At 38.8% G+C, this 19,550-nt stretch overlaps 2 protein-coding genes across 3 annotated transcripts in view; one reads left to right on the top strand and one right to left on the bottom strand.

Annotated features, from left to right (window-relative positions):
• gnas (GNAS complex locus) overlaps window positions 1-14,953 on the bottom strand; it is a 30,318-nt gene extending 15,365 nt beyond the window's left edge. The window contains exons 1-4 of one of the 2 annotated variants that reach the window (XM_069659730.1): window positions 13,307-14,953; window positions 7,830-7,902; window positions 2,721-2,775; window positions 2,401-2,520 (exon numbers count right to left, since the gene is read on the bottom strand). In XM_069659730.1, the coding sequence (XP_069515831.1) occupies window positions 2,401-2,520; window positions 2,721-2,775; window positions 7,830-7,902; window positions 13,307-13,445 (387 nt within the window). In that variant the 5' untranslated portion in view covers window positions 13,446-14,953. Of the gene's footprint in view, window positions 1-2,400; window positions 2,521-2,720; window positions 2,776-7,518; window positions 7,593-7,829; window positions 7,903-13,306 lie in introns of those variants that run through there. The other variant, XM_069659731.1, reaches the window with a different exon arrangement.
• A 4,164-nt stretch (window positions 14,954-19,117) lies between these two features.
• LOC138589232 (piezo-type mechanosensitive ion channel component 2) overlaps window positions 19,118-19,550 on the top strand; it is a 31,619-nt gene continuing 31,186 nt past the window's right edge. Inside the window, exon 1 of the mRNA XM_069659431.1 lies at window positions 19,118-19,181. Coding sequence (XP_069515532.1) covers window positions 19,118-19,181 — 64 coding nt within the window. The remainder of the gene's footprint in view (window positions 19,182-19,550) is intronic.

The following is a 19,550-nucleotide window of genomic DNA, read 5'->3' as shown; positions in this document are numbered from 1 at the left end:
CAGGGATGTGGAAAGCAGGGTAGGCAGTGCCTGGACACAGGTGACAGATGTGACCCACAAGCCATTCATTGTAGTTTATCATAATTCAGTGCAGTACAGATAGACATTTCAAAGAGGAGACACACTTTTATACAACACAGATCTATCTGTCTATCACACAGATCGATTACTGTCTGTCTGTCTGTCAGTCACTGTAAACAGAGACTCCGGTCTGCAGTGGAGTTCATACACGCTCCATGTCTCCTGTTGTCCAAGTCTTTCTGTCTCTGTCTCTCTTATCTGTTGCGACTCTGCATCACAATTTTAACTATTGGTGTTTTAATAGGCCAATAAAGACGATTAAGGCTACCAGTTAATATGCATATAAAGCGGGCAAATGAGATCTGATCAAAAGTGGTGACTGGAGACGCATTTGGAGAGACGTTCTAATGCTGGGTGTGAACAGGTGTATGTGAGATGTAATTTATTAGAAGGTCGGATTTTAGCATAAGCTTAAAAACACAGCCACTTTGAGCACCTTACAACGCATGCTATTAGGGGTGCAACCAATGCCAATTGTTTACCAATTAATTTAATTGTCACTAATTAGTTAGTTATGTCATCGCACATGTTTTTCGTGCTGTGTGCAGACATAACATGATTTTCCAGAGCTGAGTTGCTGAGAGGTAAGCCATCTCACATCCTTACTATCTCAGCTGAGAGTTGCGCATGCAAATTAGCGACTGGGAAGCAACAGGTAAACAAAACATAGCAAAATGGCAGTGGCCAATGCAACACCATCGCATCCTAATACTTCTTAAGTCTGGAAGCACTGCACCATCAACTTTATGGTGGCAGTAGTTTAATGGCAATAGTAGCCAAATCAGCAGCAACGTTTATTAATTAACGTTTTTGAATGAAGACCTCATTTTTATCGTCTTTATTGTTGTTAGCACATGCACATTAAAAGAACCTCCAACTAAATTTAAAAGCTGATAGTAGAGCTTAATAAGAGCTATTAAGCCATTGTGCAAATCATTATCGGATTAGTTGTCAATAATCGATAACCAGTCGACTATCAATATAGTTGTTAGTTGCAGGCCTACATGCCATATTACCAAGGTCCAACTTGTGCACTCAACCTTTGCTGTATGTCATGCCTCTGTCACTGCCTCTTTAATCTCTGTCCAATAAAAAGTAAAAAATGACAAAAACCATCTTAAAAAACACAAAAAAACAGAACCTCTTGAGCTGTAAGCAACAAGTGTCTTGCTCAAGGACCCTTTTATGACTGTATGTGCAGAAACAAGAGGCACTTTAGCTGCCTAATGCTCTTCCATCATCACCATCATTTCTACTTATTAGCAACTTACGACAATGAATTAGCAGGCAAGTCAAAACACTCATCTTTCTGGAACACATGACATTATTAACATGAGCTCTGTTTCTTGAAGCACAGTATAAAAGGACCAGAACAGTGTTTTAATGAGTTTGAGCTCATTTACTATTAATGGTGAATGGACTGCACCTATGAGCTACTTTAATGTCTGCGAGCCACTCAAAGAGCTTTACCCTATATTCACCCAATCACACACTTATTCATAAACTGATGGCAGAGGAGCCATGCAATCAGGAGCCCAATGGCATCTGATTTAGCTAATTTACACCAGCTATGCCTTCAGGATTTGGGTTTCCCATTTTTGTCCAAAGACACTTCAACATGCAGACTAGAGGAGCTGGAGAACGAAATTGCCAATCTTCCTACAACAAACTGTTCTTTAAATCACTTTTAAGTGACATTCAGGTAATTTTTCAAAAACATAATTAAAAACATTTTGTTTCCTTCCTTTGTTTTTTTGTTTTTTATCATGGCATAGAATTTGAGTTAAAGCACAGATTAAAGTGTTCTGCTGCTGGCTCTCAACCTTTCTCACAAGCAGGTAAATGGAAAAGTGAATTAAGCTCCATAACTGGCTGTGGATAAACAAGACTCTCAGATTCTGTGGTTTAGTCTCTTGGCTCGGACAGTTAGTTAATGAGAAACTCCTACTGAGAATACTAAACTCACACAGAAATTACCCATAAGGCCTAAGTAAACCTCAGTGTTTCCTAATGGTGTCAAGGGACTATCACCTGGGATTTCAGCCTATTACCTACTATCATCTCCTGAAATGCCCAAACAGATGCCTGCACATATTGCAAATGTTGCAAATGTATTCCATACTAACATACATATGTTAGTGTATGTGTTCAAAATTTTAGTACAAAGTATTTCTAACAGAAGTTAAAACTGCAACCACACGGTAAAACTGCATTGATATGGAAACGTTTCTGGTGAGACAATCATATTTCTGAGGGTGTGGTGTATGAGTGTGAGTGCGAGTGTGTGTGTGTTTACAATGTCTATACTGTACTACTCACCGAGGGAAACTCAAAGTCCTTCTGGCTGACGAGGTTGAGAATGTATTCAATCCGGTACCTGTTCTCTGGGCATGCCAACTGCACTGGTGGTGTCAGAGTGCTCATAGCTGTAACTATGGTCTGTCAAAAAACACCAATGAAAAGCAATGTATTTATGTATGGATGACAGAGGATATGATATTTGAATATCCACAAGAAAGCAGGACTTATTATCTGCCCATGTGTATGAACAATTCAATTAAATCCAGTAAAGGATCTATACCAATTTGGCTGTTTTTGTAAATTAACAACAAAAAATGATAAGTCACACGGCCATTTACCTCAATAGCTTCCTTTATATTATTCTTGATGTCATGAATTTTCTGCTTCTTCTCTCTGAAACAGACACACAGGTTCAGTCATAATCATGTGACATGTCAGGATCATTGCTGTACAGCTGTTACGTACAGACATTAGAACATCTTCAAACCAATAGTAAAAAATACAAAAGAAAGAAAGAGATACACGGTACATTGATATCCACTGTTTCTCACTCTTGCTACATGGAGGTCCACCTCGAATGACCATGTTCCCGATGCACATTTTTAGTTTCAGCCTCCTAATCTCCATAAATAGGAAGACTGCAATATTAACCAGGGCTATTAAAGGGTCCATATAGTCATATAAACTTACTTTCAGTCCCTAGTATGGGTCCTGCTTCAAAATGCAAATTACTACATTTCCAATAATGCAACACAATAGGTTCTTATGTTATACTCTTTCTACTTCTGAAATGCCCACCCAAAGTTTCAAGTCTATTCTAGTATAACTGTTAAAGCCATTGTGGTTATTTTTTTTCAAACTTTTGGAAGCTTCTTCAGAGCCACGGAATCATTAAATAGCTGTTTTCACTTACTGGGTGATGAGTATCCTGCACTTAATGTGTAAAATTTGTGAAAAAAATGAGTATGGGTAAGATTTTGTCTGTACACAGTATTAGCTTCTACGCATACATAACTTTATTGCAGTCTAATTTTTAGATTGCAATAAGGACTCCAGTAATCACACAGAACATAATATTATAATGAAATAAACAGCTTTACAGTAAAACTTTTCCTGATAACTTTTACCTTACCATGAGTGAAACTTTTAAATGCAGACAATAAAAAAATGACATCACTACAATTAAACTGTTAACACAATGATACAAATTAACAAAACAGAATACACTGAGACACACAAAAGAGGATTTAGCTTGATGGCACAAATTGTGTCTGCTGTGACACTATTTTTCACCTAATCCTGCCCAGACAACAGCACATTGTATTTCCAGTAGTTCTATGTCATTGATAAAGGGGATAAATTAGCCTCTTTTATTGATACATTTTTAAAAAAAATTTCACATGGGACATTTCTGCACAATTTCTTCACAACCTGATGGCTGAGGCCTTTTTGTGTGGAATTTGCATGTTCTACGTTTCCTTGCTCCTGTTTTCAGGTTACTCCTCCCATGGTCCAGAGACATGCAAGTTTGGTTAATTTGGTCACTATAAAATGCTCGTAGGTGTGAATCTGTGTGTGAATGCTTCTACGTCTCGTTGTGTCACCCCAGTGATTGACTGGCGACCTGTCAAGGGTGCACCCCACCTCTTTCCCAATGTTGGCTGGGGTCGACTCAATGCCCTTCGGCTCTATAAGTGGTGCAAGTGGTAGGCTTGTGGATAGTTGGTTTCATTAATGTTATGCCTAAAACAAAATGCCACCCCTTTGTGTCTTTTGCTTATATGTGCCCAGCTTTTGTGCATTAAACAAGAAAAGTTATAAATGCCCTTAACACACTTACAACTAAAAGACAAATACATGCCAAATCACTGACACATGTTGCTCATTGAAACAAAAGCCAAGGATGTGATCAGGCAACCAAAAAGCAAGAAATTGAAGCTAACTATTGCTAAAGTCTTGATCAGCTTAAACGTGTAAAGATAAAGAAAGAGGACAGAGGATCTAAATTAATTGATATCATAATCAACATAAATAGGTCAATACTGACAATGTACTCTCTCCAACGAAAACACAATGTATTAACAAATTATTGTACAAAATGCATACACATAAGCTGGCACACACACCTTTCTGGGACAAGCTACCATGTCGATGCAACCATATTATTGATAGATAAGATAATAATAATTATAAATATCCAACAAAAAATGTGCACTCTAGTTAATTCCTCAATAACACAAATTAAAGTATGTGAGTACTAAATTCTTAGAAAGCGCAACTTTGACAAGATTTAATAAATCTTAAATTATGATGCGTTAAACATGTGGTTCAGAATTTGATCCATGAAGGTTTGAATTAATCCTGCAGTAAGATCTCACGAAAATAATTGCATGTATTGTACAGAAAAATACAAATAGAATGAAATATCTGTCCTATACTAATTGATAAACAGTAACAAAGTTTGAGAAGCCTTTGAGGCCAATGTGCACCAGTGTATTGTGTTAGGAGGGACACTGAGAAGGCCATGTTTACATTTTCAACCTGATCGCATGGTCTTGTTTAAGAGCTCTTCAAATTAAGAGTACGATTGCATGCTTTGTGTGGTTATCAAGATGGGAATAAGACAAGAAAACAAGAAACAACTTGTAATAGGGATGATGTCTAGTCATACATTCACACAGAGGATTATTAGAACAGTTCTTAACTCTTGACTACTTAAAAGCTCCAGTGATGCAGCTGGCAGTTATATGCCTTGCCCAAAGGCAGCTCAGTCATAGTTGAGAAGAATAGAGAGAGAGTTAACTCAGTCATTCATTCCTTCCTTCCTTAGTAAATCTGTCCAGCATTGGTACTAGAAATCGGCTCCTCTTAAACCACTTACTCTGACCTTAAGGTTACCACAACACTCATTGCGTTCACCCAAACTGTGTCATCACAGACGTTTTGAACCCTTTAAGTCCTAAATCACTAAGTATGTCCTGTCTCCAGATCCAGGCTTACAAAAACATGAGCCCATGAGAAGTAACATGTAGTTTATCAAATGAGTACTCCAGTTAACTACACATACAGAAATACTGTACATGTCTAAGTATACAAAAATACAAACGGCACATCCCAGCGCTCTCAGTGATTTGACTGATTGATGTAGTGATTGTTAATGAAGACATCCAAACACTGTTACAAGGCCTTGACAGACACAGACATATTGACAAACACACACAGCTCAATGTTGTGGAGTCACGTGCTTGGTCATACGCCGTTGCCTGCCTAAGGTGCTGACTTTCTAGTTAAACTTTGCAAAGATAATTCCATCCCCATTACAACTAACAGAGAAATACATGCCAAGTCACTGACACGTGTTGCTCATTGAAACAAAAGCCAAGGATGTGATCCTGCAACCAAAAAGCAAGAAATTGAAAGCAGCAGAATTCTTAATAAAATACTTGAGACAAGTGTGTCTAAAGACTCATCTAGATAATTGAAAAACAAAGCATGCCAAAAACCAGACAAAAAAAATAAAATTACATCCACTAAAGCAAAGCATGTCTAAAATTAAAAAGGGACAGAAGCTGGGTGTCTCCTTATAACATTGGAAAAAAACTATATCTGGAAAAATATTTACAAGTGCCTAGGTCTGCGTCTAGGTCAAAAGTGTTGGAACAATAATGTGCAGACAGAAATGCAGCAAGGGGCCTGGGACTGAATCAGTAAAGACTCAGCAAAGACTCAGCCTTGGTAGGCTATGTGTTATATTTACCAGTGGTGTCCACCAATGCAGCTAAGGAAAAGCCTGGCTTTAACTTCGACTTTCATTTAAGGTTTAAGCCATTCCACTATCACAATTCAGCCGTGTTAAATCAATGTCAACTGTAATGAGGCTTAAACAAGCTGGCATTGTGCACATCTCAAGCAAAAAAGTGAGGGAGATGGTTCGGCAAACAAAATGCAGAAAGACTTCATGCATAAGGAATGCAAGCCTACATATTATTTCAGTTGTTTTTATTCATGAAATGTTAAATAAACATTCGTTCTGTGTTTTAGAAACAAAAGACAGCTCCTTATTATCAAAGACTGGGCCCCATTATCAATAGACCGAAAATAAACTTAAATGTAGCTATGTCTATTCTCCTGTCAATTAGCCTCACTTTACACTTATAGAGTGAATTTGATGTAGGTTCCTATTTCACAGGGACCTCTCTGGTGCAGATTTTGTATACTGCTTTGTCTGAACTCGCTTACTCTCCATTATTATCTGGTTTAAAGTGGACATGTTTCCAAACTGGCAAAGTTAAATTTGCTTTTGTTACTATAGCAGCTGTCATGTATCCCTCTTGATAAACACTGACTGAATCTTAGCAGCACTGGAAGGGAACACACAGTTGGTGGGGGAAATAACAATCTAAACAAAAATATATCTGACAGATAAGTCTCTTTGGTGTCTCTTTCCGCTTGTTGGTCATTGTTTGACACACTGCTTAATTAAGCTTGACACTCAACAGACTAATTATGTGGTATAAATTACCTTGATTACTGAGCAGTTAGATTATATAAGCCACTCTCACTTCACTTAGCAAGACTTATCAAAATAAGCCAGGCTTGTTCTTTAGCACTCTTGATGGAATACCACCCAGCTGAGCTACCAGTGCCAGCCTAGTTATTCTGACAAAGATATTACAAAAATAATAACCAATGAAGTCAACTACTACAATTACCATAAGATTTGCATGCCTTCAGCTAAGCTTATTGGATGATACAGGAAGATAAAGTTCCTGACATCATGGAGCTTGATGTTAGAACACCATCCCAATATCTTAACTACTTGCCTCAGTCAAGGATTTTCTCCTAACAGAGGGAAGACAGCATTAACTTATCAGCAAACTTACATCTATATTGACTTTACATGGAGCAGCTAGGCAGCTAGCACAAGATACATACGCTTGCTAGTCAGTTTCAGTCAAAAGATTTAAGTGGACATTAATCACAAGTAAAAACAACAACACATGGAGCTGTCCAAAAAATGCCTGAAAAATGCAAATAATTGAAGCTTTATGAAAAACTTAACTTCACTTATTGTTTTAGTTTGCAACACTTAAAACTAATAAACAGAGGTCATATTTAGGTATCTATACTGTTTACCTTGTAGGCTAAACAGTAAATAGCCTTGTGTTAAAGTCAGATGTCACAGATCTTACTGTGAACTGAGGCCTCATGGAACCTGCAGTAGCATACCACATCAGCCAGTCTTTAAGGGTAGACTCATTAAGGTGTCAGTTTCAGATTCACAAAAAGATGATGAAAGCCAATGTTTGGCCTCTGCAAGGTGTGTGAGGAGGATCAGGTTTTGTCGGTCCAAACCCAGAACTGGGACACAGTATTGACTGGTGCACTAAACCGACTTTGAATATAAGTTCAGGTACATCTAAGCCTTAACCTTATATCATACTTACTCTGCATTGAAGCCGTTGACATGTAGTATTCTCATCTGTTTTACTATGGTGCTCTTTCCTGACTCTCCAGCTCCTGAGAAAGTGAGAGAGAGGGGGTTGGGGGTGGGTGGGGGTCAGAGAGAAATTAGGAATCTGACATGACATGTGAAACAACAACACACACAATTCACAGTTGTCTGAAATACCACTTTACAGTATATGTGGTGTAGCTCCATTTCCCTTATCTGGATACATGCCCCTGTACCTGACTAAATGGTTTTCAATTTTGAAGTTCATAAGCTGTTTTGACTGTGACCTATGCCCTAAAGGAAACTTTAAGCCAGCAAACAGGAAGTTTCTTAAATGACTGTGACTTTATTTGGGAAAACTGGGAGAGACACTGCATGGTTACAGAAGAAATAATAAACTGGATTACTTAAAGCTTGTGTGAGGAGTTTTTCGCTGGTTTTGAAACTGACTGAAATTAATTCTGATGACTCTATATAACCTACAAAAGCAAACCAGACCATCAGCGACAAGATTGATTATTTCTATATAGTTATTTTTAATGCCTGAAACTGCTGGCAGGGGGTAAGTGTCAGACGAAGTGATGAACTGCATGTTGCCTTTGTTTAATTTTTCCAGGGCAAAAATTAAAGTGAGCGATACATATGACTGTTAAAAAAAGCAGGATGAAAATTTTTGTTTAAAACCACCACTTAAGCATGTACAGGACAAAATCAGCAAAGAAATAAGAGGTACGGCTTTGTCCACAGGGGTCACCAAAATCAACACAAACCAAAAGTTCCTCACAAGAGCTTTAACTAGACACAGTGATTAGAATCATACAATTACATTTTTAGGTTTTAGGATGACTGACTTTAAACTTTTCCATAAAAGCAAATTTAAACATTTATCTTCAAAAGCAGGTACTATAGTATCACATTTGAGTTTGGCAGGCTGTATACTCAAAAACAAGTTTAAGTCTGGCATTTACAGCACTCCAGATTTTCTTGTTAGGAGGGTTCAAATTTTAAATAATGTTCCCACTGCATTGATGACCACATCCATTATGCAGACATGTATATTTCAATTTGCTGTACCTCCACAAAATTAGTTTTTATGTTTTAAGATGTTGTTAGTTGCATCTATTCATGTACGCATTTGTCATCCAGTTATGGGCTCTGCATTTTAGCCTACCATTTGATCAAATTCTGCTCTTTGCATTGTTCCCATCCTATAAGGCACTCAGAGAGCACAGTCCTCAGTCTTGTTAACAAGCCATCTAAGCTATTTTGAGTCATTACAGCAACCTTGTTAAATAAACCAATAAATAAAATAGAGTCTAATTTAGAAAGGGAAGCTGTGGTTTATGTTATGTGCACAGGTTAGTTGCAGCACCTGATGAGTTTTCAGTGACTTTAGGATTGGTGATGAATCGACTGACACAAACTCTGTGAAAACAGGGAATTGAAACTGAGAATATTTGCAATAATAAGATCCAGTATGAAGGCATAGGTGTGACATCTCCGATGAGAGACTGATGTTTGCCATGTTTGATCTCTGGGAGAAAAAAACAAATGTGTAAGAACAACTGCAACTACTTGTCCATTGTCCAATGTCCTCAAACTTAAAGTCTCTACTTGAACCTGACATTTGAGTCATTACCAAAAATCATTCTAATGAACAGTGTAATATAAAGTGGTTTGACCGACAAGATTTATCAGGATATAATAGCCAAAGTTTACCACCCATAGGACCTTTTTGTGGTAGTCAAGCACATTTTCAAACAAGCCACAGAAGAGTCTGGGGCTGAACTTTTTGTGGGTCAACAAGCTACAGAGCATATCATGAACTCATAACATCATGCTCTTAAATCTGACGGATGACCTCATGTCACAATGCCAGCTCTCCTCTTTCTACCCCATCTCCATGTCTCTTCCCACGCTACATTGTCTAATTAATCAGATAATCTAGGGCAACAGCATCTTAAAAAATACCTGCATTAAATGGTAGAGTACAACAATATAGTGGTGATTTCGGGGCATGTGTATTAAAAAACATTTATGTTTTCATGTTTAAAAAGTCAAGTGTGGTATTGAATCTGAATCCTTTTCAGTACCAGCAAAACTGCATCCAAGTATTTAAAATGTTAAGGACATTACAAATCCCCCTTATGGTTTTGTCTGATTCTTCTTCTTTTATATTTATAATTTAATAGACATTTCCTTGTATATTTTATACTTTTAAGTTTATGAATGGCACAGATGTTAAGGAAATGTAAGAGTACATTTGGGATGAAAACATAATCTCCCCATTGTTTCTACCGCAAGAGAAGTTATGAAAGAAACCATAAAACTTCTTTGTAATTATGTTTTAACTAGCATGGCTGCTGGTAGATTTAGTCAGCTCCAAAGAATCTTCAACATAAATGACATATTTTCAGATCAGGGGTTAAAATATCTAATCTGAACCTGAGACATGAAATTTATGGATAAGATATGCCACAGTAATGCATACCTAAAGTATGTAAATTGTACAACATGTCAATGAGCAGCAAGAGAAAAGTCATCAACTCTGATCTAAAATGTGAATTATCTCTGTGGCAGGAAGCAACACTTTCAGTCAATTGTTGTATATCAGCTAACAACTAACAAACTTTTGTAGGGCTTTTTGCACACTGGATTGTCATTTTGTTTCGCAAATATTGCGGTTATAGCGCATTACAAGTTCAATGTCAATTTAAAATCTTCCAATGATAAAACACAACAAGTCCACTTCAATTATGGAAGGACAAGCAATTTTACAGCTGATAAAAGGATTAAACGAATCTTGTGGAGATTTGGTAATAGTAATTTCATCTTGAGTGTAAAAGAGTCCAGTCTGTTAAAGTGTTACTTGAAATAACTGCTATGCCTCAAAAACAATTTACGCTGGGGACACACCGGATGCGTGTTTAACAGCAGAATAGCTTCTCTATGTTGGTCTAAGGTTAACGTTCACAGGTATGGAAACTTCAATGACTGTAGTGATCGTTTTAGTTACGTTTCTACTCGCGGATTGTCCTCCGCTCTGCTCACCCAGAACTGATTGGCTGCAGGAGCTGGATTTGTCAACAGAGCTGTCAATCATCATTTTGACAGCATCAAATAACTAATTAAAAATAAACTTGTCAGAAAAATGAACACTTGGACGTAAATCAGCATGATAAGAACTAGCTATAATGACAGAAACCATGTTTGAGAAAAATTTATCAGGCGTGTATTTTGATTTTATAGTTTGACCCATGTCCCACCTGTTAACATGGAGGAGGCGGGCTTTATGACCTATACTGCAGCCAGTCAGCAGGGGGCGCTCGAAATGTTTTGGCTTCACTTTAAGTGGTCTGTCATGTCGTCCATCTTTTTATACAGTCTATGCTTGCACCCTGCAGCGATTGTTTCAGCGTCTGGTCAATTTTTTGCGCAAGCCGCAACGATTACGTTAATCCTGGCAGGAAGTCACACATGACACAATGAGAGAATCCGGTCAATTTTCAAAATTAAAACAATTTTCAAAATAAAACGCCGCGACTGACAAATGCGATGTTATATTTGTGTGCTTTTATATATTTGTCAGTATCTAAACTGAGCGCGAGAGAGATGAAGATACACGCACACACACACACACACACACACACAAGAAAGAGAGAGACACAGTGGGCTGGCTATAGGGGGTGGGGGCAAGGTGTCAAAAAACACACGCAACAGAGAGAGAGAGCAAGAACAAGAGAGAGAGCATGATGAAAAAACAGCTCCAAATGTGAGTAAACGACAGCTGAGGAGCAGAGGCGCTTGCCGACGGGCGCGGAGAAATGCGCGTCTTGTGTGAACGATAGTGCTCTGGCTCGCGCGCGATTTTAGTTGCGCGACGCTTTGCAGCGCTTCCTCGTCCGGTGTGTCCCCGGCGTTAGAATTTGTGTCATCACATGTTTCGGAGGTGCCAGTCTTCAAAGTGAAACAAACCACGAATAAGGGCCACAAACCCATTTTCCCTTCAACTATGGTGACCTAGTTAATCCAGTAACCTGTCTATTCAACCCAATGACCAGTGTAGTTCTTGATGCAGTTTAAAATTATACTGCAACATCCACCAGCGATAAACTTCTTCAGCCTGGTGGACAACAATGCTAAAAGTTTAGCTCTGCAAATAGATGACAACCATTTCAGTGCTACCGACACATAACAAAGACTCCACAAATGTTAAACAATTTACCACGGTTTGTTTCCTGATTGCCACTTTCACTGCTAGATTCTTAATGGTAAGAACACTGACTGTACGACTTCAGACAGTCTTTTTCCAACATTTCTACAAACCAAACACAAGGCCTAGTACATTTTAGGCTGCACAAAGTTTGAATGGAGAGTCAGCCTTTATACTTTATAATTTGGCTTAGATCACTGTTAAAACTTATCAACATGTCCTCCAAAATATTCAGAATTGCAAGACGTCCATGAGATTGGTATAGAGTCAAACTATTCGATTATATAATTGAAAGGTAGCTAACTTTAAAGCACACATATTTGTTTTGGTTTTTATGTGGGTCCTGTCCTTCTGCTTTCCTAAAGTCACCACAACTTCCTCTCCAGTATAAATACAGGCGTGTCGTACAATACGCACACTCACTGACGTTTCTGTAATCAGATATTATGATTTTTACAAAGAACAAAACGGCTTCTTAGACGGGTTAAGCCTGCAATTGTACAAACAAGGAGGGTACAGAGGAGAGCAAGGCAGGGAAAGTTAAGACACTCTTATTTGTCTGTTATGTAATGTAGAAACCCAGCCCACCTCCAGTTCACTCTCTCTCACACTACATGTTAAGTATGATACATGTTTGTTTCTCCTTTAAGTAGGTATCAGTGTGGATTTTCTTATAGCTGCACTATCTTAAGACAGTGTTGGGGCTACGCATTCAAATACTGGCATGTACAGCAAAACTAGAGTAAGGTTGACTAAATTTTCAGGCCGCTTACATTTTTATGCATGATAAAGTCTAAAATGAATATTGTTACGTGTGCTATGTAATCCCAAACTAGTACAGCTGAAAAAGGAAATGTTGTGATGAAAAACATGCAAGTTAGCTTTAAATTAACAGGAAACAAGCTTTGATTGAGGTCAGTGGTTGTTTGATCTGTAGTGACCACAGACATTTTACACATCTTATGCCTCTTGATCACTGAATATTGTCATACTAGGTCTGGACTCTGCTGCAGCATGTTTTGGTGTTTGTAGTGGTAGATGGTGTCAATTTGACAGCAACATGCTGAATACCCAACACAGTGCTGCATTTCTAGCCTTATGCAATAGCAATGTCACACTGTTGACAATGTTTCCCAAAACAACATCCCAGAAGATTAAGCAGGGAGGAAGCAGAGCCTCAACTTTGCAGACTGAGGACTTGCCTGTACAAAATCAAGCAAAAAACAAAAATGTAAAACAAATACAAACCAACTCACCTAGAAGTAGTAGTCTGTGTGTTGCTCTGTATATCTGTTTGTCTTTTTGGAGCTGCTTTTCTATCTTTTTGTTTGCTTCTCTTTGTGCCTTCTCCTCATTTCTCTGGTCTTCGGTCTTACTGTTGCCCAAACAACCCATCTTCCCGCAAAAAAAAGAAAAAGGGGGTCCAGGGGAGGAGGAGGAGGAGGAGGAGGTGGAAGGGAGAAGTGGAGGTGGAGGGGGTTTGTATTGAAAAATAAATAAACTAAACTATTCCCGATCCCTCGGTTGACATGCGGTTTTTTGCAGCAATGTCATCCGCTTTCACACCATTCAACGCCCTTGGTCTACTCCAAAAACTGTCAGTGATGCAGCACTGTAGAAATTATGTGTCCATAACGCGTATTTTGCTGTCAGAGAAAGGGCAGGACACAGTTGCTGACGACACCGAGGCCGCCTTCTCAGTTTGTTGAATCCTGCTCGGGCTTTTTCCTCCTTCACATGCAGTATAGTTTTTGTTTTGATTTCCTACACTCTCCCCCGTCAACTTAGTAACGGAATGAACTAAAATCCACAAAGTCTGTTATGACACCAAAAATCGGGGTTTCACCTCAAACGGAGGCAGACTAAATAGCCTAATTTGCATCTCCAAAAAGCCCGGGTCTTGCGTCTCACTGCTGCCCGTGACAAGGAGCCGAAGTCGGCGTGTCCGAAAACCTCGCCCGTGCAATGGCTCGGCTGGTTTCCACGTCTCCTTGCATGATAAACACGTCCATAGGTGTAAAATACTATCAATATCTCCGTCTCCCCGACGGCTGTCTTCGTCGGGGGGCAGCAGGACAGGAGGAAGAAAATAAAATTTACACCAAAATGAGCTACATGTGTGTTATTCTCATTGCTTCCGTCGTCATCCGGCTCCTTTTCATTTGCTGCATTAAATCAACCTTAACAGCTCCAAACTCACTGCGGTTGTCTTTTCGGCTGATCCCCCACCACCTCTAACTCCGACACGATCCAGTTTTCCCTGAATTGTCCTCCTTATTTGTGATGGCTGTACCTTGCTGTGTTTTCTCCTCCAAAAGGGCCTTCTCTCGCTCCCTGCCCCTAGCTTTTGTTGCTGAAATGTGTTATCAGCCCCTCACATCACCACCGAGCCTTCAAAACTGCGCACCGATAGACTTTTTCTAGATTCCCGGCTTGGCTCCGATGAAGTCCTTCAAGTAAATAATCATTGAAGAGAGTAAAAAATAAAAAAAAATAAAACGTGACCAAGATGTGTAAATCCCTCGAAATGTATCCACGTTCCTTGCACATGAAAAAGCAACCCCCGCTGTCAAAGCTCAATTTCTATAGCCTACATAGGCCTATATATGTACACATGAACACACACATGCAAACATACATATATATTCCTGTTGAATCCTAGGTGGGTAAATTGGCTACAGGCTTGAGACTACATGTGCATATACATTCACAAAAAATAGGACGCGGGGTTGTTGTAGCAGCACATTCCCACCGCGAAGGCCGCTCCCCTCCTGGCCGCTGGTCTTGGAAGGTGAAAGACAGGAATAACCAATTCTTGGAGGTTATTATTTTCTCCTTTTCTCTCTTGCGCTTTCTCTTTCTCCGAGAATAGTAGCCTACATTGAGGAGGTAGTCAGCGCTGAAGAGAGACGGGGTGGGGCCACACAGCGCTCATTGAACCCTGGGAAGGAAGGACCGAGAGGAGAAGAAGAGAGGCCGCTTTGCTTCGTCACGTGGCCCGGGTGCAGCGCAGCGTCAGCGGTACGGCACGGCGGAGGAAACGGCGCTGTGTTTGAAGAAAGCGACGGCACAAGCTTTGGCGGGTGAAAGTCATGTCTTTATCGCCTTCTCCATGTCTTTGGACTGTGGGAATAACAGCACTTTAAGGAATCTCAGGGACACTGGGGAGACCTGTAAACAGCCCATAAGAAGAAGCTGAACCCCGGAGCTTGATACTGTGGTAGCATAGTAGCATTTACTGGTAGGCTACTATTGTGAAAATAGTCAATAGGTGCCCGGTGTGCAATTTTCCTAGCAGGTTGGCCCGACGGTGGTTAAAACCAGTTTAAAAGAAAGACAAAGGGAAGAAACTGATAAAAAAGTAGAAAATAAACTCGTTAGTTACCAACCTTTGAGTGTCTATAGAACCACTACTGTCAAAACAAGCTGTCACAATAGTTAGGCTAAATGTTCACACAGTCCTATACAAGCCCAATTGGTTAATTTCAAATGGGATAAACAGTGAAGCAAATAATTATTAACATTAATGGCCTTCACTATATTTTAGTGAAGCTCTGTAAAGTTTACAGTAAATTTGTGTTGCAAGATTATTTTAAAATACAAACTTTATATTAGTCAAAGAGGCAGGCCAAGGCCTTTATTGCTGTTTAGTGTTTTAAACAGTAGGTGGCAGCAGTCTTCTTACTCTGAGCAGGGGGCTTGGGGTTCATTTCTTTGCTAACAAGTCAACAAAAACAGCTGCATAAGAATGCGGAAAAAGAAAAACACTAAATGAAATACTATTCCAGAGTTAAATTGGCTGTCTTTGTAGTCTGAGTGTTCTGGGTAGGTTTTTAGGTTAAACACTTACAAAGATCCATATTAAACTGATAACTAACAAAACACATTTAGTTAATTCATAAACTTATAATAATTTATCTTCCTGTTGTGTTGCAGTTTACTGTGTAAGTCAACATTCAGCAGTACTGTCCATATCAGTGTCAAGTTATTCTTGATTGTGACCAACATTTAACACTAAAACACTCATTTGGTCTTCTCTCATGGACTCTAATACTAATAAAGAAAATTCTTTATTAGTTTATTGAGGCAAAATTTTTGATCTATATCCTTTACTTTTCATGACCAGTGAAAACCTTGAGATCTTATAACCAAACCTTCTAACTCCACCCAAACACACAACCATGGCAAAAAAAAAAAAAACAGGACATAGGGCCAGCTTAGCAGGGCTTGTCTCAGCACATGAAAAGTGAAATGCATCTGTGACTAAAAGCTCTTTATTAGAATCCCCGGTTGTCCTTTGGGTTTTGCGGTGGCTTTGGTAGTGAGTGTTGTGCTGACCTGGTGCTCTCTGGAGCTTCAGGCCAAATCAGTGAAACTCTCTGAGGAGCAGCCTTCCATCTGTTCGACTAACATTAAAACATTTCTGCCACACCTCTTTTCTCCTGTTTGTTTTTGCAGGGTTTTAATATAATATATGAATATATGGACAAATGAGTCACACAAATAGAAAACTTTACTTTACTTACTTACTTTACTTAGCATATGCCCATATGTATTATTTTTTAGATTGGGCATGCCATGAAAAATGCAGATTACAGCATCCCTTAATAAAACTGTGTAACACCTTGTTTAGCTCTTTGTTGTGGTATATATATTTTGTCATGAAACTCAGATAAAAAATGCAGTTGAATTTAAATTTCTGGTTACTGGATACTGCATTCCCACTTTCTTCAGCTTAGCATTCTCAAACATTTCCCTCATTACATTTTCATGCAACAGATTTTGCTTTGAAAAGATGTCGAGGAGAAGTGCAAAAGTGATGCAACTTGGCAAATACCATATGTTTAATCTAAGGCTCTGATATAAGGATGTTTCAAGCAAAACCAGGCCACTAAACATTTGTCAGAATTTGTAAAACATTCAATCTTCAAACTGTTTTTTTCCGCATAGTGGAGTGTCTCACTTGCTATTATTCTCCAAAACAGGAGTTCCAGTTACACATCTTTGCTTAAACAAAACTGATATGCTTCAGCACTTCCTCTCCACAAATCATCACCGTAACCTACATCAGATTTTTCACCATAAACCTGAGACAACTGAGAACTTCACATATAATTTTCCTTATCTTGCTACCTATGTTTCATGAATAACCAAATACACACACACGCACACACACACACACACACACACACACACACACACACACACACACACACACGTACACACACACTCACACACACACAGTTCCTCCCTCAACATCATCACCCAAGACCCTCACATCGGCTCTCAGGTCTTGTTAACTGCACTGTCATGAAAATTTTGCTGCCTACTCAGCACTCGTTCTCATCATAATCAATTAAGAACTCCTGCTGACGAGTAGTTGAGTGTTTCTTTGCCTTCATTGAGTTTGATCATGTTTATCTTCCCACAGATGAACAGCTTTTGTGATAATCTAGAGACGATACATACAAAGACTTGATTAGTTTAGTATCGCTTCAGTTAACAAGGTTACAAATGTCTGGATTATTTTTGGTATTAGGATGATTAAATGGAGATAAATAAACGAGATGTCATGGTATTGTGAGTGTTTTTGTAAAATTCTTAAAGAAGATAAACAACCGAAACTCATTTTTGGCTCCATCATTATTCTTAGCTGGTTTCCCATTTAAAATTGAGCACTTTTCAATACCACTATTGACAATTAATTGATTGGAAATGTTGCTGTACTTTGTAGCAACCGTATGCAGTATGTTAAAAACCATAACTCAGTTGATTACACTCTAAACATTTCACTAAAACATTGAGGTCTTGGAATGAGTCTTCATTCACTTAAGGGACAATAATAGTTTTCCATATTCTGGAATTACAGAAGCACTTAACAGTACACCACAGAATAATCAGCAATTTTTTATCTTAAAATTAAATAGACTTCACAGCATTCAATGCATGATTTCCCCTGCCTAGAATAGCTTTACATTTTTATTAATAGACTTTTGTTTTTGTGTGTCACTGAAAATAATTGATAATTGAACAATTGACAATTGCCCCAACTCACTCCACTAAGGGCCCTGTAAAAGGCAAAGTCACAGCTGTTATTGTTGTGTTGTTGGTTTTTAGATATGAATCAAAATGTAATTTGAGACACGAAAACGTCATATGAAATTTTTCCCTGGAGGATGGTGCATTTTTTTCTTATATTCTGAAGTAAAATTAATGTATTTGTTAATCTCAGTACTTGCATTGATCATTCCTCTGTAGTCACACCAGCTCTTAATGGCCTAACAGCCATGAATATTAGATACACTTCCCTTCACCCCACAGGGCAAATATGATGAGCCAGGCTGACGCGGCTGTGCGGAAACAAACACAGTGCCGTATGAATATCTGTCTGGGTTTCAGAAATCAAGAAATTAGACTGTGGTTTCAACATACTTCAAAAATGAATGTTAAGATTTCTGCATGCACATGCACAAATATACGCTAAGCTGACTTTTAAGCACAAGCACAGTCGGAGTAGACATAATATTGAGTTAAAAAGCTTCTCTCTCTTGCTGCTGTTTGTTGGTATGGTTTTATGAATTATTGGTAGCATGTTTTTCAGTCATGTAATGATAACGGATATTCTCCTGAGATTGGTCTCAATATGAGCATAGTAACAGAGATGCAGGGTTACAACCCATTATGTCTGGGAGAGAGACAGAGAGAGAGAAAGAGGTGAGGAAGGGAAAGGAGGGTGTGACAGACACAAGCAAAGAGTGGAGGGAATCATCATCGTCACACATTTTAAATCAAGATTCTCCGCTCTCCTCAGATTTTTTCAAACTGCAGCTCGTCACTGGACCGACATCGTCGCTGTCTTGTTTTAGAGTGTGTTAAGCTCAAACTACGTTTCCTGTATTTTCACTGTTGTATTTGAAGATGCTTTGACCGAGGCTGCATATATTTTCTTCAGAGAAATGTTTGAGCAGGTTAGACTTTCCCTCTACATTGCTCAGACAATTTTGCAGACATCGAGGGGGTGATAGTATCTGAAGGAGCTGTGTCGGTGTCCCTGAAACAGAAGAGACATGGCAGGGGACCTTGTGGTTGGGATGCTGTTTAACTTATTACTACCACTGCTCCTGCTGACTGGTGAGTTGATCTGTTTAATTATTTTATTCATTAATGCACAAACGATATTGCTGCAGCAGTTTCAGATGTTATTATTTTTGTGTACAGCATATACATTCTTTAAAAACAGCTTAACCTCCTAATAAAAAAAATCAGAAATAGATCAAACACAAATACACTTAACAGGTGTTTGTGTAGTACTTCCCTGTCTATAGGCGCTGTGCTCTGAAAGCTGTACTGTACTGAACCACTATTGTTTTTTCAGTTTATGAACTGGTCTTTAATTCTTGTCCCACAAAGTGCTTTCTGTGGTGGCTTCTATTTCAGCAGTGGGTTAATCATAATATCTTTTTAGAATTTCTCCTTTTAGTAGAAACAGGTTTTAAAAAC

The sequence above is a fragment of the Semicossyphus pulcher genome, unplaced genomic scaffold, assembly GCF_022749685.1.
Source record: "Semicossyphus pulcher isolate SPU_LCO1_2020_fin unplaced genomic scaffold, fSemPul1.0.p SCAF_13, whole genome shotgun sequence".
Lineage (NCBI taxonomy): Eukaryota > Metazoa > Chordata > Actinopteri > Labriformes > Labridae > Semicossyphus > Semicossyphus pulcher.
Note: the sequence above shows the minus strand (reverse complement) of the source record. Positions and strands in the feature narration are given on the sequence as shown.